At 44.3% G+C, this 22,913-nt stretch overlaps 1 protein-coding gene across 6 annotated transcripts in view; it reads left to right on the forward strand.

Moving 5' to 3' along the window:
- The first annotated feature begins 3,730 nt into the window (after positions 1 to 3,730).
- The window catches only part of LOC139548741 (protein turtle homolog B-like), a 73,391-nt gene continuing 54,208 nt past the window's right edge, over positions 3,731 to 22,913 (forward strand). For 3 of the 6 annotated variants that reach the window (XR_011669770.1, XM_071358520.1, XM_071358519.1), the window contains exons 1-2: positions 3,733 to 4,181; positions 22,643 to 22,840. Coding sequence is in view for 5 of the 6 variants with exons in the window: in XM_071358520.1 (XP_071214621.1) it covers positions 4,118 to 4,181; positions 22,643 to 22,840 (262 nt within the window). In the remaining variant the exon portion in view is untranslated. Of the gene's footprint in view, positions 4,182 to 22,642; positions 22,841 to 22,913 lie in introns of all 6 variants that reach the window. The other 3 variants (XM_071358521.1, XM_071358517.1, XM_071358518.1) reach the window with 3 other exon arrangements.

Below are 22,913 nucleotides of genomic sequence, written 5' to 3' on the forward strand. Positions count from 1 at the left end.
TGGTTCCCAATCAGAGACAACGACTAACACCTGCCTCTGATTGAGAACCATATCAGGCCAAACACAGAAACAGACAAACTAGACATACAACATAGAATGCCCACTCAGATCACACCCTGACCAAACAAAACATATAAACATACAAAGCAAACTATGGTCAGGGCGTGACATTTTGAAAATATGCTTTACAGCGAAAGCAATCCAAGCGTTTGTGAGTTTATCGATCACTAGACAAAACATTACGAACAGCTAGCAGCAATATAGATTGGTCACGAAAGCCAGAAAAGCAATCAAATTAATCGCTTACCTTTGATGATCTTCAGATGTTTGCACTCACGAGACTCCCAGTTACACAATAAATGTTCCTTTTGTTCGATAAAGATTATTTTTATATATAAAAAACTCCATTTGTTTGGCGCGTTATGTTCAGTATTCCACAGCCTTAGGCATGTCATCAAGGGTTGACGAAAATTCCAAATAGTATCCGTAAAGTTCGTAGAAACATGTCAAACGTTTTTAATAATCAATCCTCAGGTTGTTTTTAACATTAGTAATCGATAATATTTCAACCGGGCTGTAAACTATTCAATACAGGAGAGAAAGAAAATGTCGAGCTATCAGTGTCGCGCGCATGAACTAATGGATGGACATCCGTCTATCCACCGACGCGATTTGATAAATCTCGCAAATCTTTCAGAATAAAAGCTTGAAACTATGTCTAAAGACTGTTCACACCCGAGGAAGCCATAGGAAAAGGAATCTGGTTGATATCCCTTTATCCCTTTGTTATACTCACAGACAATATTTTGACAGTTTTGGAAACTTTAGAGTGGTTTCTATCCTACTCTGTCAATTATATGTATATTCTAGCATCTGGACCTGAGAAATAGGCCGTTTACATTGGGAACGTTATTTTTCCAAACATAAAAATTCTGCCTCCGAGCGTCAAGAAGTTAACCAACATTGCAGTTTTAAGAAAATACCCCCCAAAAAGTAAGAGATAAGAATACCAAATAATTAAAGAGCCGCAGTAAATAACAATATATACAGGGGGCACCGGTACAAAGTCAATGTCAGTGTGGGGGGCACCGGTGTCGAGGTAATAGAGGTAATATGTACATGTAGGTAGAGTTATTAGCGTGACTATGCATAGATAATAACAGAGAGTAGCAGAAGAGTTCCAGAACGTGGGGGTGGGGGCAATGCAAATAGTCTGGATAGCCATTTGATTAGCTGTTCAGGAGTCTTAATTCTTTGGGATAGGGGGCAGCATTTTCACGTTTGGATGAAAAGCCTGCCCAGAGTAAACTGCCTGCTACTCAGGCCCAGTTGCTAATATATGCATATTATTAGTAGATTTGGATAGGAAACACTCTGAAGTTTCTAAAACTGTTTGAATGATGTCTGTGAGTATAACAGAACTCCTATGGCAGGCAAAAACCTGAGAAAAATCCAACCAGGAAGTGGGAAATCTGAGGTTTGTAGTTTTTCAACTCATCGCCTATCGAATATACAGTGTCTATGGGGTCATATTGCACTTCCTAATGCTTCCACTAGATGTCAACAGGCTTTAGAACCTTGTTTGATGCTTCTACTGTAAAGGAGGGGGGAATGGGAGCTGAATGAGTCAGAGGTCTGCCAGAGTGGCATGAGCGGACCATGCTCGTTCACGTGGGAGCGACCTGCGTTCCATTGCAATTCTAAAGACAAAGGAATTCTCTGGTTGGAACATTATTGAAGATTTATGTTAAAAACATCCTAAAGATTGATTCTATACATCGTTTGACATGTTTCTACGGACTGTAACGGAACTTTTTGACTTTTCGTCTGGACCTAGTGATCGCGCGTCATGAATTTGGATTTGTGAACTCAAGGCGCGAACAACAAGGAGGTATTTGGACATAAATGATGGACTTTATCGAACTAAACAAACATTTATTGTGGAACTGGGATTCCTGGGAGTGCATTCTGATGAAGATCATCAAAGGTAAGTGAATATTTATAATGCTATTTCTGACTTCTGTTGATTCCGCAACATGGCGGGTATATGTTTGGCTTGTTTTGGTCTCTGAGCGCCGTACTCAGATTATTGCATGGTTTGCTTTTTCCGTAAAGCTTTTTTGAAATCTGACAAAGCGGTTGCATTAAGGAGAAGTATATCTATAATTCTGTGCATAATACTTGTATCTTTTATCAAAGTTTATTTGAGTATTTCTGTAAATTGATGTGGCTCTGTGCAAATTCACGGGATGTTTTGGAGGCAAAGCCAAATGTAAACTGAGGTTTTTGGATATAAATATGAACTTGATCGAACAAAACATACATGTATTGTGTAACATGTTGTCCCGGGAGTGTCATCTGATGAAGAATATCAAAGGTTAGTGATTCATTTTATCTCTATTTCTGCTTTTTGTGACTCCTCTCTTTGGTTGGAAAATGGCTATATGCTTTCTGTGCCTAGTTGCTGACCTAACATAATGATATGTTGTGCACTCGCCGAAAAGCCTTTTTGAAATCGAACACTGTGGTTGGATTAACGAGAAGTTTATCTTTAAAAGGGTGTCTAATACTTGTATGTTTGAGAAATTTGAATTATGAGATTTCTGTTGATTGAATTTGGCGCCCTGCAATTTCATTGGCTGTTGGCAGTTCCCAGACAGGTTAAGGCTTGGGGGTAGAAGTTGTTTAGGAGCCTCTTGTACCTAGAATTGGCGCTGCGGTACCGCTTGCCGTGCGGTAGCAGAGAGAACAGTCTATGACTAGAGGTCCTGGATGGCAGGATAAGGCTGTAACCTAACATAATGTGGAAAAAGTCAAGGGATCTGAATACCTTCTGAATGCACTGTATCTGTCCATAATTCTGGGGAGTAGTTAGTGAAAAAATTGTGTTGTGTGTCATGATAAGCAGGAGCTGACACCTTTAAAGCCACACTTTCTGAATTGCTATCATTTAACTGAGGAAACTGCATGTGCAATATTAAGCCTATCATTCACTGGAATAAGACAGAGTAAGTACCTTAAAGATACAGAAAACCATATAAACTGCTTTTATCCATATATGGATAGGAAAATAACACCATTTTGAATGGATGGAGAAGTACATTAGATTCTAGATTATTTTTCTGAGGGATATATAAAAAAAAAATCTGTCATTTTGATTTGTTTACGTCATGTGCAGTGTTTGGAAAAAGTGTATCTTCATATCTCTCCACATTTTCACTGAATGGAGGTGTAAAATGAGCGTGCTGATACGGTTTCAACGCTATGCCATGTGTAGCTAGGCTACAGTTAGATTGGGAGCATTAGCTGACAAGGCAACCTCCCTGCAGTCCTCGAAGAAACAGGGGTAAACAATGTTGGCATCTGTCGCCACACCCAACACATTAGCCGAGGTTGTAGTAGCAGAAAGGGAACGTTTTAACCCGGTGACAGCGACATGACCACTGCTCGAGGCTGTGAATGAGCGACAGACAGAGGAGAGACTCAGGCACAGCACAGACATCATGGCTCTTGCGCATCACCATCATAGCTCGCAGCATGAATAGATATGCCAACATTGACATGAATAATGAATGCATGTTCAAAGGCTCTCAATAGACTGGTCAGTATTTAACAATGATGGTGGCACTTGTTAAGGAACACTTCAAGGCAGGCGTTTAAAGATGCGGACTCGGCTCTCTGTCAATGCGCATGATACTGCGGTTCTACTACTACGGCACGCTTCAACTCACCTTGAGTTGGTACGCGTATGTTCTCCTGTCATTCGCATAGTACGGGGCGGAAGAATAACCAATACACGCCCCAAATCCTCTATCAGCAACCAATCCAATGAAAGAAGAGGCGGAGCTTTTGGGTAAAATATCACACTTGGTTTCACTATGCGCTCGTAAAACAGTTCCGTCTACTACAATCGCGGCGGTGCAGGTGCTCTGTCTCTTCGGGAGAGGATGCGGACGGAAGGACGGGGGAGGGAAGGGATGAAGGGAATCGCCGAGAGGAAAGTGCATAGAATATGAATAAAAAGGCATTGATAAGAGCGCGCGCTGTGCAATGTCGAATATGAAAGATTCGTTGTACGGGGCACTTTGCGTGGTAATAGCTGGTCGGCAATAGTACTATGATTTGGTATGTGGCCACTTTGATAGCAAGTGTTTTCAGCACCAGAGGAACGGCCGCTCAAGGTGAGTTGAAGTGCAATATATTTTGTGCCGCCCATAATATATGATTTTGAGCGACTGCATGTGGGTTTGCTGATGGCCTTTAAATAGCATGCTCATTCTATATTGGTAGATAAACGCAATAGCTATATTTCATTGATTTAAATGGCTGCATTTTCTCTAGTCACGTGAAAGTTGTGCCTTGGTTAATTGTTTTTTTCTAAATAATTTTGTTAAATATTAGCCTACTTCTTATCATGTAATTATGTAATTATGTAATACAGCCTAAAGAGTAAAATCTCACATTTGAAAGGAAACCTGTGAGACATATTGCATAATTCTGTATAAAATAATTTCTCCATTATTTGAGCAGAGAAATACTACGAGCATATTACTGTCTCTACTGTAAGTACATAGTGCTATGGTCGGTGATAGTAGCCTATACAGCCAGGAGCATGTGTTTCAGATGTGTCAGATAAAAGACCAAAAATATATTTTGTTCTGTTATTTGCTTTAGAAAAAAATCTGTCATGATCAGTAGAGGTGTCAGCAGTCTCAAATGTGATAATTTTGCCAAAAGGGGTGTGACGCTACACTAGTTTCCAGCATGGGAAAGTAACTCGTCACGAAATGCAGCAATATTGTCACATAACATTGGAATTTGTATGTGCATGAATGTATTCATTTAATATTATGAATTTATTTTGTCTGTTTAAATTCCATTTCATGGGGTATGTAACTGCTGTGTGTGATGGTAACTGACAATTCAAATAAAATCTAATCAAATTGTATTGGTCACATACACATATTTAGCATATGTTATTGCGGGTGTAGCGAAATTCTTGTGTTCCTAGCTCCAACAGTGCAGTAATATCTAACAATTCACAACAATACACACAAATCTACAGTAAAAGAATGGAGTTAAAAAATATATAAATATTAAGATGAGCAATGTCGGAGTGGCTTTGACTAAAATACAGTAGAATAGAATACAGTATATACATAGGAAATGAGTAAAGCAGTATGTAAACTTTATTAAATTGACTAGTGTTCCATTATTAAAGTGACCAGTGATTCCATGTCTATGTATATAGGGCAGCAGCCTCTAAGGTGCAGGGTTGAGTAACCGGGTGGTAGCCGGCTAGTGATGGCTATTTAACAGTCTGATGGCCTTGAGATAGAAGCTGTTTTTCAGTCTCTCGGTCCCAGCTTTGATACACCTGTACTGACCTCGCCTTCTGGATGGTAGCGGGGTGAACAGACTGTGGCTCGGGTGGTTGATGTCCTTGATGATCTTTTTGGCCTTCCTGTGACTTCGGGTGCTGTAGGTGTTCTGGAGGGCATGCAGTGTGCCATGGAGATGCGTTGGGCAGACCGCACAACCCTCTGGAGAGCCCTGTGGTGGCGGGCAGTGCAGTTGCCATACCAGGCGGTGATACAGCACGACAGGATGCTCTCAATTGTGCATCTGTAAAAGTTTGTGAGGGTCTTAGGGGCCAAGCCAAATTTCTTCAGCCTCCTTCACCACACTGTCTGTCTGGGTGGGTGGACCATTTCAGATCATCGGTGATGTGTACGCCGAGGAACTTGAAGCTTTTCACCTTCTCCACTGCGGTCCAGTCGATGTGGATAGGGGCGTTGTGACTGGTGCAGTGGCCATCAGAGGTGTTTACCATATGGTCTGGAGTGGAGCAAGGAATGTTTAACATTTACATGATCAATTATGCAAGTTTGTTCACATTTGAATGAAAACACTGTGTTGACCCATGGACTGATTTAACCTTGCTCTTCCAATAGTGTCCAGATGGGGGAGTGCTTTCTCGAGCTGTCACATGATGATGACTGAGCTCAATGACCCCTCATCCTCTGTCTAAAATTACTCAGCTTTCTGTCTCATTTGACAATTGAGGATTAGAATAGTTAATTTGTATGATTTGTGAGGGCCAGGGGTTCGACACAATATAAAGAGTTTTTTCTATATGAAACATAATTCGATTTTAGTTAGTCAAAACATACGTTATTATTTCCTTTCTTGCTGTTTCTTTGATCATTCAATACCTGCCCTGGTCTCTCATGTAGTGGTCACATTCAGGGTTGTCTGTTCCATCCCTGAAATAGGTATTACCAGTGGCTATACAATGTTGGTTTTACTTTTTAATCCCGCCATGCATGTTGTTGTTACTCTGTTGAGTTTAGGCCTCAATGGCTAGGGTTAGGATTTATTATTGCATAAAAACTGTTTTAGAGAAATGTCAACCGCTGAAATGTGATTGTACAAATCTGAAAACCACCTATGTAAATATTATTTTAAACAGCTTTTGTGGGGAAAAAAATAATACAATTGGTATACTTTCTAAGGATGTCTGCATCCTTTGGCTGTTGCTTTTGCTATCTTTGTGTTAGACATGTTGGTAGATGAAGTAAGATGTCAGGGTAGAGGGTAGTGCTCCTAGCAAGGTTGGGGTCAATCCATTTCCATTTCCAATCAATTCAGAAAATTAATTCAGAAAAAATTATCCTTGTAACAAACTATGGGCATTAATTACATTTAAATGTATCTCCTGAATTGACTCAAGTTTAAAAGGAAATTACCCCATTCCCAGTCCCTGGCACTATGTGTTTCATCCTACTGTACCATTACTGCCTTCCCCTGCCTGAGAGAAGGATACAGTCAGTCCCACATCTAGTCTCTTCTCTCTCACTTATTCATTCAACCGTTCTCTGATATAATTCACTCGTCTATAGCACCCATTCACCTACAGATACCTCACTCACATGCATTTTTTAAAATGTATTTAACTAGGCAAGTCAGTTAAGAACAAATTCTTATTTACAATGACGGCCTACACCGGCCAAACCCGGGCGATGTTGGACCAAATGTGCAGCACCCTATGGGACTCCCAATCACGGCCTGTTGTGATACAGCCTGGATTCAAACCAGGGTGTCTGTAGTGACGCCTCTAGCACTGAGATGCAGTGCCATAGACCGCTGCGCCACTCGGGAGCCCACATTCACTCGGACATACAACCTATACCCTCACTCATTCACTGTCAGGCATATGCTCTATTTACTCTCCCAATCATGGGAGTAAAGCTTGTAAACCCAGCCTAGAGAAAGCCCTGTGCTCAAGCTGTGGAAGGCAGACTTCTGCCAGCACAGCACTAGGCATGTGCCAGCTCTTTCTGCTGCAACCACTCCTCTCGCCTCAGCCAGTTCGCTCCCAGTGGAATCTCCCTGCAAACAAAGTCTGGAGCATTCTGGGAAAGCCAGTATGAGGAACAGGCCTGATTGAATCCCCCAGTCCTCTTTTCTTAATTTTCTTTTTTTCTTTTTTAGGGGGTGGATCAGCTTTAGTATTGCAAATAGATTGTGGCTTCTATCAGCGTAATTGTCTGCATCATTTCCAATCCCCCATATATATTTTAAATATACAGTGCCTTCAAAAAGTATTCGGACCCCTTGACTTTTTCCACATTTTGTTACATTACAGCCTTATTCTAAAATGGATGAAATAGTTTTTTCCCTCATCAATCTAACAACCTGTTTTCGCTTTGTCATTATGGGGTATTATGTAGATTGACAAGGGGAAAAATACATGTAATAAGGCTGTAATGTAACAAAATGTGGAAAAAGGGAAGGGTCTCACGAGTCTCACGAGAATCCCAGGGATAGTAAAACCACAAGCACCGCTCAGGCAGTCAAGAGGAACATTTATTCCATCATTGAACAGGGAGGTTCCAAAGATTTAAATAGGGAAAAATAACAGTCATATTATTTGTCTCAGCAGAACTTAAGAGATGTAATGTAGTGTTATTGACATAGTGAGTGAGACTGAGTGTGGCAGAGTGAGAGGATAGAGAGAGGGTAGAGAGAGAGAAAGAGAGGGTGGAGGGTAGAGACAGAGGGAGAGAGAGGGTAGAGACAGAGAGAGAGAGACAGAGAGAGAGAGAGGGTAGAGACAGAGAGAGAGAGGGTAGAGACAGAGAGAGAAAGGGTAGAGACAGAGAGAGAGAGGGTAGAGACACAGAGAGAGAGGTTAAAGAGACATTTATCGAGCAGATTCCATCACTCACACTTGTTCTTGAGGGCAGTGCAATTTCTTTGATTTATCGATGTTGAATAAACATAATTTTCCATAACCAACTGTAATTAGACAAGCCATATGAAAGTGCTAATAAGCATGCTTCTTGATGCAAATCATCTATCAGGTTATTATGGCTGAAGAATCTACTACTTGTTTAAAAAAGGAAGGAAGTTGAGTCTATGTGACTCGATCCGTGTTAGCATGGGGGAAATGTCAGTGACTTACAACTCCTGGCTGGCACAGGGCAGGGCAGGTACCACCCTCTGTATATCCTGATTTCCTGTAAGGTGCACCTCTGGCAGTCCTTCACATTGTTGAGCTGGCCTTTGGGCCTCTGGCACGCCTGGCCCGTTTCACACCCCCTCTCTGTGCCCAGTGCCCAGGCAAGAGCAGGTGTCAGCTCATTGTTGAGTGAGGGCTGGGGCCCTTCCTTAATTGGTCTGTGCTTGTCTGAGGGGAACATGCAGCTACAGAGGGCCAGAGAGTGGAGGGGAGAGAGACTGACTAGGCTAGGCTGGCTCACAACACTGGGCTGTCAGGCTAGAGATGTGTTTTAAAGGTATATGACACCCAGGTCTCTGTCTGTCAGCTGAATGCCACTGGTGTTTCAGAGATAGCAGGCAGCTAGCCTGCGGTGGCATGGCCTCTTGTCTGTGTTGTGTAGTAGTGGGCAGCCTGTGTAGGATGTAGTGTTCATGAGGCTGCTTTTCATGTAGGGGAGTGTGCTGTGCTCAATAGCATATGTTGTGCATAGAAGGAAGGGCCCACTAGCTGGTATCGAGTAGAAGGTAAAGTATAGGATTTCTAATCTGCATAATGTGTTCCCTGTCATGAAGGGTATTTTTTAAATCATAATGTAGAGCGAGGGGCTGCGATATCTAAGGTTGCCTTCTCCAGACAATGATTCCAGCTTAGGGATGCAAAATTCCCAGAATTTTCTATAAATTCCATTGTTTTCCAGAAATCCAGGTTTAAGAATTCTGGAATTCCTACTTATTCCCTCCTGATTCCGGGGAATCCTACAACCGGGATTTTGGTAAAACCAGGGAATCTATTGAGCGTTCCTGGAATTTTGCAGCCGTATTCCTGATAATAAGAAAGAGCATTTTTTCCCTCTGTTGTCATCACTTTTACGTATAGCTGTTATCAGTACTCAGTTAGAGATTTTGGAGAGGTTGATAAGTAACCTACTTGACATACAGGTAACTGCCAAAATAATGGAAACACTTGAGTAAATGAGGGATACAAAGTATATTGAAAGCGGGTGCTTCCACACAGGTGTGGTTCCTGAGATAATTAAGCAATTAACATCCCATCATTCTTAGGGTCATGTATAAAAATGGTGGGCAGACCATTATTTTGGCTACCATAGCTATGCCCTCATAGGATGACATCCACAGGGCACGAGTGGTAACTGAATGGTTTGATGTGGATGAAAGCAATGTAAACCATATGCCATGGCCATCTCAGTCACCAGATCTCAACCCAATTAAATACTTATTGGAGATTGTGTAGTGGTGCCTGACAGAGTGTTTTCCAACACCATCATCAAAACACAAAATAATGGAATTTCTCATGGAAGAATGGCGTCGCATCCCCCCAATAGAGTTCCAGACACTTGTAGAATCTATGCCAAGGTGCATTGAAGCTTTTCTGGCTCGTGGTGGCCCAGCGCCCTATTAAAACACTTTATGTAGGTGTTTCCTTTATTTTGTCGGTTACCTATATGTGCTTATTGTTAATCTTTGTTAAGGTCTCCCTCTCTGTGAAGAGTGGTTAAAGGTTCATTCATTTTTCAGTGAAGTTAGACTTCTCCATTATTCAACTACAATACCACTCTGTGGTGCCCAGGATCCTGCAAGATCAAATACATAATGTTACCATTTATAAAGGTCATGATTAAGTCTCTCCTCTCCCATTTGCTCTGTCACCGTCTGTCTTTCCTGCCTTCCGCCTCACCCTGCATCACTATCACTATAATGTATTCCTCTCGATTGCAGTCTGTTTGTCTTTTCATACGGTTTATGTTTTTGTATTAGTGCCACAAATCCAGATTTTTTTTAGAAAAGCTATTTATAGGGCAGGTATTACAATGTTTGTTTGATAAGTAGCTCAACGAGGATAGGATTGGCTTTTGTACTCGTATGTCACACTTTGATGTTAGGTTGTCAGTGTGTTCTGGGATGACTTATATTCAACACCAGTATTTTTACTGAGGCTGACTGTCTGGTAATACTACGCTGAGCTTGGGTTTGACAGACTCCATGTGGCGCCAGTGGGTGTAACTGAGAGTGAGTCACACAGCTTCTGGTCAGTCTATGACGTTGGTTCACTCATATCATTGTCTCACGCTGCCTGTGTAGGAGGTGGTCATCTGTCATTAATTATATGTAAGTGTCCATGTTAGCTATCCATGCTGTTTCTCTGTGTGCAGCCTACGATGCAGTGCACTAGGCACTCCTATCCATGTGTCCTGACTACACTCATTGCATTGCACCTCATTGCCACACACACACACACACACACACACACACACACACACACACACACACACACACACACACACACACACACACACACACACACACACACACACACACACACACACACACACACACACACACACACACACACACTGTTCTCTGATGTGACCTTCAGCACATGCAGGCTGGCATTCAATTACCACCCTGTCAGTGGCCAATCCAGCCCAGTCGCTGCACGTCCTTGAGATTCATTCTCTAGTCTAGTCTATATTCCATTACATCCAGGACATTGTGTGTTCTGTCCAGTTTAATCTGTGCTCATATCCTTGCATTACATACACCATAACCATGTGTGTGCTGGTACTGAAGTGCTTGTAGTGTCATATTCACCTTTGCTCAATACCTGATTTCATATCACAGATTATTGTGAAATTTGTGACTGGCACATGAAAAAGTTGTAAAAAAATTGTGTCCACCACACAATTTTCTCCTTTATAATCCAGTACACAATTTTCTTCATAACTAATTCCAAATTATTGTGGCTAACTTTAGCTAGGTGGCTAACGTTAGCAAGGCTAGGGGTTAAGGTTAGGATTAGGGGTTAAGGTTAGCGTTAGGGGTTAAGGTTAGTGTTAGCTAACATGCTATCTAAGTAGTAAAAAAAATTGTAAGTAGTTACAAAGTGGATAAAATGTTGTCCATCATGTGATTTGAACACGCACCGTTTGGGTTGCTAGACATTCACGTTATACGCCCACCCATCCTCCCCAAACAAACCTCCCTCCTATCGTTTCTGTCTTAAGTAACCTACTACCTTTATCTGTGATTAAAATGCACTGTATACTGTATAATGTGGTGGACACAAAATGTTTTACTTTTTGTGTGTCATGAATTTCCCAAGTAATTGGTGTCTATTTCAGGATAATTTGTGATAGTGGGTTGTAGTGCTGTAGCACTGCCAGGATCCAAAGCACTTCTGTTCCCCATCCCCTCCCTTGTAATGTTTTGATGGTAGATTTGTCACAGATTGAGTCAGTGTCAGGAAGAGGATTTAGGCATCCTGGGGTGACATGAAAACCCCACGTCTCCAAATGTAGTATGTTTATTATTTATATTTATTCAGATTTTATATGATCTCTTATCATATTGGACTTCAATAATGTCAAAATATTTCACAGCTATTGTTCTACCTGCATAATTACAGCACAAAGTGCCTGGAGAGTCCACACACGCAAATCTGTGATCATTATTGCAAGTACAGTAAAGGGTACTTTTCATGCAAATGCCATTATCGTTGCTGCGGCTCGAAAGGCTGGTTGAAATCTCAAACGGATTTAACTCCTAACTGTCCCCGCTGTTCTACTGTGAACATTCATGTTCTGCTCTGGACAGATGTTGATTGACTTGGAACAGATTAATTTGATTGATTAAGTGAGTTAAAACAGAAGTAGGCTGCTTGCAGTGAGTAACTGGCTTTAGTATTGGTAGTGAACATGCCTATTTAACTGGTGCCAAATAATCTGGAATTATTCTCTTGCATTGTGCTCTGGGACATGGACTGCCTCTGATTTAGCTAATTTACCTGCAAATGCAGACAGCAGCATAGTGTACTGGATAAAGTCGTCCCTTCAGGAATTCGTTATAAGCAGGAACAGCACTCCTGTTACATGTAGTTATGAGTTAGGATACTTGTACAGATGAGGTAGTTGCTGAATTATATGTTTTCCAAGGTGGCGTAGCAGTCGGACGTGTATTTGTCTTGTCCCGTCTTGTCCTGTGTACATATTTGTTTTCCTCGTTTTTCCCCCGTATATATTTTGTGTATATTTTAATCTCACTTTCCATCTATGAACTGAATATACTTTCCTGCAACCAGCCTCACCCAATGTGGTACGGATCTGCTATTTTTATACTTTAGAATCGGAACCCCCATCAGAAGCTAGCCAGCTAACTAGCTACTAGCTAGTAGTCAGTTAGCCACTGCTAGCGGTCTTCACCGTTAACTCGGACACCAACCAGCTTCAGCTTGGTCAATACCTGCCAGTCTGCACAGTGCAATAACAACCCAGAGCATATCGGACTGCTTTTTCTCTACCTCATCACCGGATTCCTGCCGCAAGCCCTGGTCCATTACACTGGATCATCGCAGCTAGCTAGCTGCATTCGAGTGGCTACTGCTGCCTAACGCCTTTGTCCCGAAGCAAGCATCAGTTAGCCTTGAGCTAGCCTCGAGCTAGGCCCATCTTCGGGCTAGCCGAAGAGGTCTACCAGCTAATTCTTGGGCTACAATACCTCTTTTGCCAATTGGCCTGGACCCTTTATTGCCGACACGGAGCCCTGCCGATCCATCACGACTGGTCTGCCGACGTAATTGTCCAAGGTTTTTTCAACAGGTTTTTCCATTGCGACGTCGCCGAAGGCCCATCTGCTAGCCCCGGCCCGGTAGCTGTCTGAATTGGTGTGTCTCAGCTCGCCTAGCGTAGTAGCGACTACCGAACGGCTCCCTGACTCATCTACTGCTGCTCATTAGACACTATGATCACTCGGCTACACATGCCTCTCCCTAATGTCAATATGCCTTGTCTATTGCTGTTTTGGTTAGGTATTATTGTCTTATTTCACTGTAGAGCCTCCAGCCCTGCCCAACATGCCTTACATAGCCCTTTTGTCCCACCCCCCACACATGCGGTGACCTCACCTGGCTTAACTGGTGCCTCTAGAGACAAAACCTCTCTCATCATCACTCAATGCCTAGGTTTACCTCCACTGTACTCACATCCTACCATTCCCTTGTCTGTACATTATGCCTTGAATCTATTCTATTCTATCTATTCAGACGTACTTGGCCGCCCGCGCACATTGGGAATGTCATTTCTTTGTCTGCAATGCGTTAGATAGACATGAAGAAATTCTCCGTCTGGGACGTTATTGGATATATATGAGAAAAACATCCTGAAGATTGATTCTCAACTAAGTTTGACCAGTTTATTCGACTTTTAATATCACTTTTTGAAGTTTTCGTTCATTGCGCAAATGTGTATGGACACGTGAGCTACACATGCTAGCCAAAGTTGCTAATTCGACAGACGTAATGGACATTATAAAACAAAACAACGATTTATTGTGGAACTAGGATTCCTGGCACTGCATTCTGATGAAAGTTCATCAAAGGTAAGGGAATATTTATGATGTTATTTTGTATTTCTGTTGACTCTGTTGACTCCAACATGGCGGAGAATGGCTGAGCGCTGTCTCAGATTATTGCATGCTGTGCTTTTTACTAAAGTTATTTTTTAAATCTAACACAGCGGTTGCATTAAGAACCAGTGTATCTTTAATTATATGTTAAACATGTATCTTTCATCAAAGTTTATGATGAGTATTTCTGTATTTCACGTTGCTATCTGTAATTACTTTCGCTATTTTGGAGCCATTTCTGAACATGGCGCCAATGTAAAACCACGATTTCTGGCTATAAATATGCACATAATCGAACAAAACATAAATGTATTGTATAACATGATGTCATATGACTGTCATCTGATGAAGTTGTTCAAAGGTTAGTGATTCATTTTATCTCTATTTGTGGGTTTTGTGAAAGCTATCTTTTCTGTGAAAAAATGGCGGTGTGTTTTTGGATATTGTGGTGAGCTAACATAAATATATGTTGTGTTTTCGCTGTAAAACATTAAAAAAATCGGACATGTTGGCTGGATTCACAAGATGTTTATCTTTCATTTGCTGTATTGGACTTTATATGAAATTATATTATATGATATCCCTGTGGCGCTAGGCTAGGCTATTCTAGTCAGCGTTTCTGATGAGAATGATCCTGGATCCGGGATGGGGGGTCCGTAGAGGAGCTAACAGTCAAATTTGGACCCTCTCTTTCTAAAATTATCTGCCTTAATTGTTGCAACCCCTATTACTAGCCTGTTCAACCTCTCTTTCGTATCGTCTGAGATCACTAAAGATTGGAAATCTGCCGCGGTCATCCCTCTTCAAACAGGGAGACACTCTAGATCCAAACTGTTATAGACCTATATCCATCCTGCCCTGATTTTCTAAAATCTTTGAAAGCCAAGTTAACAAACAGATCACCGACCATTTCAAATCCAACCATACCTTCTCCACTATGTAATCTGGTTTCCGAGCTGGTCATGGGTGCACCTCAGCCACGCTCAAGGTCCTAAATGATATCATAACCGCCATCGATAAAAGATAGTACTGTGCAGCCGTCTTCATCGACCTGGCCAAGCCTTTCGACTCGTCAATCACCGCATTCTTATAAGCAGACTCAATAGCCTTGGTTTCTCAAATGACTTCCTCGCCTGGTTCACCAACTACTTCTCAGATAGAGTTCAGTGTGTCAAATCGGAGGGCCTGTTGTCCGGACCTCTGGCAGTCTCTATGGAGGTGCCACAGAGTTCAATTCTCGGGCCGACTCTTTTCTCTGTATATATCAATGATGTCGCTCTTGCTGCTGGTGATTCTCTGATCCACCTCTAGGCAGACGACATCATTCTGTATACATCTGGCCCTTCTTTGGACACTGTGTTAACAAACCTCCAAACGAGCTTCAATGCCATACAACACTCCTTCCGTGGCCTCCAACTGCTTTTCAATGCTAGTAAAACTAAATGCATGCTCTTCAACCGATTGCTGCCCGCACCCGCCTGCCCGACTAGCATCACTACTCTGGACGGTTCTGACTTAGAATATGTGGACAACTACAAATACCTAGGTGTCTGGTTAGACTGTAAACTCTCCTTCCAGACTCACATTAAGCATCTCCAATCCAAAACTAAATCTAGAATCGGCTTCCTATTTCGCAAACAAAGCCTCCTTCACTCATGCTGCCAAACATACCCTCGTAAAACTGACAATCCTACCGATCCTTGACTTCGGCGATGTCATTTACAAAATAGCCTCCAACACTCTACTGAGCAAACTGGATGTAGTCTATCACAGTGCAATCCATTCTGTCACCAAAGCCCCATATACTACCCACCACTGCAACCTGTACTCAACCTCAACTCTTGTTGACTGGCCCTCGCTACATATTCGTCGCCAAACCCACTGGCTCCAGGTCATCTATAAGTCTTTACTAGGTAAAGCCCCGCCTTATTTCAGCTCACTGGTCACCATAGCAACACCCACCCGTAGCACACACTCCAGCAGGTGTATTTCACTGGTCATCCCCAAAGCCATCACCTACTTTGGCCGCCTTTCCTTCCAGTTCTCTTCTGCCAATGACTGGAACGAATTGCAAAAATCACTGAAGCTGGAGACTCATATCTCCCTCACTAACTTTAAGTATCAGCTGTCAGAGCAGCTTACCGATCACTGTACATATACACAGCCAATCTGTAAATAGCACACCCAACTACCGCATCCCCATATTGCTATTTATCTTTTTGCTCTTTTGCACCCCAGTATCTCTACTTGCACATCATCATCTGCACATCTATCACTCCAGTGTTCATACTAAATTGTAATTATTTCGCCTCCATGGTCTATTTATTTACTTACCTTCCTAATCTTCTACATTTGCACACACTGTACATAGATTTTTCTATTGTGTTAATGACTGGACATTTGTTTATGTGTAACTGTGTTGTTGTTTTTGTCGCACTGCTTTGCTTTATCTTGGCCAGGTCGCAGTTGTAAATGACAACTTGTTCTCAACTGGCCTACCGGGTTAAATAAAGGTGAAATAAAAAATTTAATAAAAAAGATGTCTAAGAAGGTTGTTATCTTAGTTACAATACTAAACTAATATAGGGCAGGCTATAATATATTGACTTGTCATCTTTCTGTTAGATGTATTGGTGCCTCAGTGATGCCACCTGGTCTTTGAGAAAAGCTCAATCTGTGAAGATATAGCGGAGGTTAGAACAGAGTGTCACGCCCTGACCTGAGATATATCTGTTTTCTTTATATTTTGGTTAGGTCAGGGTGTGACTAGGGTGGATACGCTAGTTTTTGTATTGTCAAGTGGTTTTGTATTGTCTAGGGATTTAGTATTGTCTAGGGTTTTTGTATGTCTAGGGTTTTGTAGGTCTAGGTATTTGTATGTTTATGTTTATGGTGGCCTGATATGGTTCCCAATCAAAGACAGCTGTTTGTCGTTGTCTCTGATTTGGGATCATATTTAGGTAGCCATTTCCCTTTGATGTTTGTGGGTTCTTCTTCTATGTTTAGTTGCCTGTCTGCACTATTTCATATCGCGTCACGTTTTGTTCGTTTTGTTAGTTTGTTCAGTGTTCTTTCTTTAATAAAGAAGAATGTACGCATACCACGCTGCACCTTGGTCCGATTCATATGACGAACGTGACAGAAGAACCCACCATAAATGGACCAAGCAGCGTGTTCAGGAGGAATGGACCTGGGACGAGATTTTGGATGGAGCAGGACCCTGGACGCAGGCTGGGGAGTATCGCCTTCCGAAGGAGGAAATAGAGGCAGCAAAAGCGGAACGGCGATACTACAAGGAGTTATACCAACAAGGTAGGCCACAGAAACCCCAATAATTTTTTTGGGGGGGGCACATGGAGCAGTCAGCGGAGCCGAGGAGTGAACCAGAGCCAGTCAGGGAGTCGGATGAGGAGTTCGACGCAAGATTCCGGAGAGAGGTGCTAGCATTGAGAGCGCTGCAGAGCGGGCGTGCTGGGGAGCGTGTGACTGGTCAGACACCGTGTTACGCAGTGATGCGCACGGTGCCTCCAGTTCGCATTCATAGCCCGGTGCGCTCTATTCCAGTTCTTCGCACTTGCCGGGCTCAAGTGAGCATCTAGCCAGGACGCATTGTGCCAGCTCTACGCATCAGACCTCCAGTGCGCCTCCACAGTCCAGTACGGCCTGTGCCTCTTCCCCGCACTCGCCCTGAGGTGCGTGTCCTCAGCCCGGTACCACCAGTTCCGGCACCACGCATCAGGTCTCCAGTGCGCCTCCACAGTCCAGTACGTCCTGTGCCTCCTCTTCAAACTCGCCCTGAAGTGCGTGTTCCCAGCCCGGTACCACCAGTGCCAGCACCACGCATCAGACCTCCAGTGTGCCTGCACAGTCCAGTAAGTCCTGTGCATCCTCTCCGCACTCGCCCTGAGATGCGTGCCATCAGCCCGGTACCCCCAGTTCCGGCACCACGCATCAGGCCTCCAGTGTCCTTCCACAGTCCAGTACGTCCTGTGCCTCCTCTCCGCACTCGCCCTGAGGTGCGTGTCCTCAGCCCGGTACCACCAGATCCGGCACCACGCATCAGGCTTCCAGTGCGCTTTCGCAGTCCAGAGCTTCCGGCGACAGTTTCCAGTCCAGAGCTTCCGGCGACAGTTCCCAGTCCAGAGCTTCCGGCGACAGTACCCAGTCCAGAGCTTCCGGCGACAGTACCCAGTCCAGAGCTTCCGGCGACAGTACCCAGTCCAGAGCTTCCGGCGACAGTACCCAGTCCAGAGCTTCCGGCGACAGTACCCAGTCCAGAGCTTCCGGCGACAGTACCCAGTCCAGAGCTTCCGGCGACAGTACCCAGTCCAGAGCTTCCGGCGACAGTACCCAGTCCAGAGCTTCCGGCGACATTACCCAGTCCAGAGCTTCCGGCGACAGTTCCCAGTCCAGAGCTTCCGGCAACGTTTCACAGTCCGGAACCTCCAACGACGTTTCACAGTCCGGAACCTCCAACGACGTTTCACAGTCCGGAACCTCCAACGACGGGCCACAGTCCGGAACCTCCTACGACGGGCCACAGTCCGGAACCTCCAACGACGGGCCACAGTCCGGAACCTCCAACGACGGCCCACAGTCCGGAACCTCCAACGACGGGCCACAGTCCGGAACCTCCAACGACGGGCCACAGTCCGGAGCCTCCAGCGACGACCCCCAGTCCGGGGCCTCCGGCGACGATCCCCAGTCCAGAGCCTCTGGCGATGATCCGCAGTCCAGAGCCTCCGGCGATGATCCGCAGTCCAGAGCCTCCGGCGATGATCCACGGTCCGGTTCTACAAAGGCGGAGGGATCAGCGTAAAGAGGGGGGGCGGCATCCAGAACCAGAGCCGCCACCAAGGGTAGATGCCAAGGGTATTTGTATGTTTATGGTGGCCTGATATGGTTCCCAATCAGAGGCAGCTGTTTGTCGTTGTCTCTGATTGGGGATCATATTTAGGTAGCCATTTCCCTTTGGTGTTTGTGGGTTCTTATTCTATGTTTAGTTGCCTGTCTGCACTATTTCATATAGCTTCACGTTTCCTTCATTTTGTTGTTTGTTCAGTGTTCTTTCTTTAATAAAGAAGAATGTACGCATACCACGCTGCACCTTGGTCCGATTCATATGACGAACGTGACACAGAGAGGGCCTGTAACATGATTTGCACAGCTGGCATTTATGTCTTGTTGAGAGCACAAATATGTTCCCTTGAAAAAGTTCCCATAAACACTGCCGGGTCACTGTGTCTCCATTAAGGAAATGAAAACGGCGGTAGCAGTGACTGGGCCTGTGCTGATCGTCCTCTTATGATGATCTCATAAAGCGATTGGGGAGTTATTAGCCAGGCAGTATATTATCCTGGGTCTTTATGGTAATTCCTCTAGGATCCAAAAATAATGTTAGGCAGAAACCGTGAACTCCTGAAACCTGAACTGTCTGCAGGGAAACAATGGGTTTCAGCACTGCTGTGCCCCAAGCCCAGAGTGCAGGCTTTATTTATGTGACAGCATTTAGTTCTCAAGCCAAACAATGTGGATAATATTTTATATTCCTCAACTTGTGTGGATAGTACTTGGCCTGCTTGGTCCCTTAGGGATAGACCACGTGAATTTCATGTTTTCATGTGATCACATGTGAAGTTAATGTGATGAAATGTGACAACATGTAAAGTAACGTGATAACATGAAACAACACGTGAAAACATGTGATCACATGTGAAGTGTTCAACAACAAAAAATTCTAATGTGAAATGAACGGGGTGGCTCATGTAGCTTAACCAGTGTTTGTAAAGTAGCTTACATAATGTATTGCTTTTCTCTTGGTCATGGGTTACAGTTGATGATTACCGTATAAACTCTCTAGACGCCTCTTAAGCCTCTTAATCTATTAGTGTGGAAGACACATGTTGAGTCAATAAAAATATGTTAAATTGATAGAAGAGGGCACGATTTCAGGAAACTGAGCCTCTTGAAGTATCAAATTCTCTGATTTAGTCTTCTACAGAAAAATACTTTGTTGTCCATTACAGACGGACTCCAACTGAATAGATTAGTTTCCTGAAAATAGATCCAGTCATTAGGCAGCTCCAACACACTGTAAAAGGGTGCTGTGAAAACTGAGAGGAGATAGGAGTAGTCTAAGATTGAAATATGGGGTGCGTAAAGTATACTGCACAACTAATATGTTATGAAGGTGTAATAAATAGGGGTGTTTAGGCCATCACCACTCAGTCCCCTCTACCATGTCTACCACCCTGCAGCCATCACCACTCAGTCCCCTATACCATGTCTACCATCCTCCAGCCATCACCACTCAGTCCCCTCTTCCATGTCTACTGCCCTCCAGCCATCACCACTCCGTCCCCTCTACCATGTCTAACGCCCTCAGATATCACCACTCAGTCCCCTCTACCATGTCTAACGCCCTCCAGATATCACCACCCAGTTCCCTCTACCATGTCTAACGCCCTCAGATATCACCACCCAGTCCCCTCTACCATGTCTAACGCCCTCCAGATATCACCACTCCGTCCCCTCTACCATGTCTAACGCCCTCCAGATATCACCACCCAGTTCCCTCTACCATGTCTACTGCCCTCCAGCCATCACCACTCCGTCCCCTCTACCATGTCTAACGCCCTCCAGATATCACCACCCAGTTCCCTCTACCATGTCTAACGCCCTCAGATATCACCACCCAGTCCCCTCTACCATGTCTAACGCCCTCCAGATATCACCACTCCGTCCCCTCTACCATGTCTAACGCCCTCCAGATATCACCACCCAGTTCCCTCTACCATGTCTACTGCCCTCCAGCCATCACCACTCCGTCCCCTCTACCATGTCTAACGCCCTCAGATATCACCACCCAGTCCCCTCTACCATGTCTAACGCCCTCAGATATCACCACCCAGTCCCCTCTACCATGTCTAACGCCCTCCAGATATCACCACCCAGTCCCCTCTACCATGTCTACTGCCCTCCAGATATCACCACCCAGTCCCCTCTCACTGAGTCCTCTCTGTCACTGACGCATCAGATGCTACTGATGTTCTCCTTCCATTTCCTGCATATTATCAGTGTGTGTCCGTTGCTGCTTTGCGCCATTATCAGTTAGAATATACACTGAAAGTGCCTAATCTTTACTTTCATTAAGCATGATAAGTCTATGCATATTTAGCTTTAGATTGCAATTATAGGTGCTCTTGACTCAATCCCTTCGCTGTAAATGGTCTCTTCGAGTCTAACTTATAGGCTACTTAGCCTCAGTATATTTATAATGCTTGTGTAGGCTGTGTTGCTGGTTTGTTTAGCTACGACTTTAGGTCTTAGCTACAGGCTGAATTGTGGTCATGTGCAGGGTCCAGTGACTCGGCGTATGGCACATGTGTTCCAGTGAGTCAGTCATTAACTCTAAACCATGTTTTTTTATGCTGCCTTTTTTTGCACCGCTTACCAGAGAGACACAATGGCAGAGCAGATTCTAGGAGTAAGGCCCGTGACTGGCAGACCTCAGCTCCACTTTAACAAAAAGTGTAATTTGATTAAATCTGCTCTGTTTCAGTCCAAAAGCTGTGCTGGCTAAATCACATAAAGTGGATTAACTCTTCTACCGGATAGAAGCAGATTAATATTGTAAACACAATCACTGACTGATGCATAGGACCTTCAGGGGTGGAGCCTGTAATAGAGGTAAAGAGGCTTCATGACTGTTTACTTGGAAAGGAACAATGGCAACCGTAGCACTTCCTATTTTACACAACACTGACAATGGTTTACACATTCAACACAAGGCATGAGTTCCATTACAGAAACCTACCTAGAGAATCGTACTGCTACCTTTTCCTCATCCTGAGGCGGAGCCTTTCTTTACCACTACTGTACTTGGATGCTGTACTTCCTGAAAACATTAGTAGCCATAATGCAAGTAATAGTCTTAATGAAAGCGCTAAGTTATTCAGCCGATGTTTCTGGAGAGTGAATCGTCAGCATGTCTATTGATCCCTGAAGCGATGTTCCCCCCGGGGCGAGGGGATGGGGGGTGAGGGAGGGAGGAAGGGCGGCAATGCTCAGTCTAATGGAGGAGATCCAGAGATCCAGGCTGGCTCAATGAGAGCAGAGCGGGGGAGGCAGCTGGACAAAATCCATTCCCAGAGTGAGCGTTCTGCTGAGGCAGGTAGGCCGACCTTTCAGCCGTCCGATAGGTCAACCCTCGGCAGTGTGCCTGGATATCCATGGCTAAACGCCAGCCCAGCCCTGGTACCGCTCATAGTAAAGCCCATATGAGCAGCAGCCAGCCCTGATCAATAGAGCCGCCTGAGCTGGTAACTTATTTACAGTACTGTAGGCGACCTACGCCTCAGACAGAATTCTCTCTCACCAGGAGAGATGACGACAAGGGAACTGTACAGAGCCAGACTGTCCTGTACTAGATCCATATAAGTACCTACTAGGGTCTATAAGTGGGGCCAACACTGTAGGCAGGGGTGTTCAATCTTAGTTTTGACGAGCTACATGGCCTGTTTTTTCAATCACTGTAGCTATAATGGAATGTGTGTTTTATAGGCATTGGGAAACTAAGCAGCAATATCTTCTCTGCTTGGTCAGCACAGCTGTAGTAGTCGAGAACAGTACAGCACATGTACTGTACCATTACCTCCCTCCTTCTTTAAGGGACCCTCTGCTCTTTGGTTAAAATAACCTCTCCTGTTTTTCCCCCCAGTTGCCCACGGTGTGAGAGAGGAGCCCCAGTTTGTGACGGCGCGCGCTGGAGAGAGCGTGATCCTGGGATGTGACGTGTCCCCTCCCCTGGACGGCCAGCAGCCCCCCTACGTGGTGGAGTGGTTCAAGTTCGGAGTGCCCATCCCCTTCTTCATCAGCTTCCGCTTCCACCCTCCTCATGTCGACCCAGAGTACACCGGTAAGAGCCAAGCCGACCACTCTCCTCATGTCAACCCAGAGTACACCGGTAAGAGCCTTCCACTCTCTTCATG

The sequence above is a fragment of the Salvelinus alpinus genome, chromosome 22, assembly GCF_045679555.1.
Source record: "Salvelinus alpinus chromosome 22, SLU_Salpinus.1, whole genome shotgun sequence".
Taxonomy (NCBI): Eukaryota; Metazoa; Chordata; class Actinopteri; order Salmoniformes; family Salmonidae; genus Salvelinus; species Salvelinus alpinus.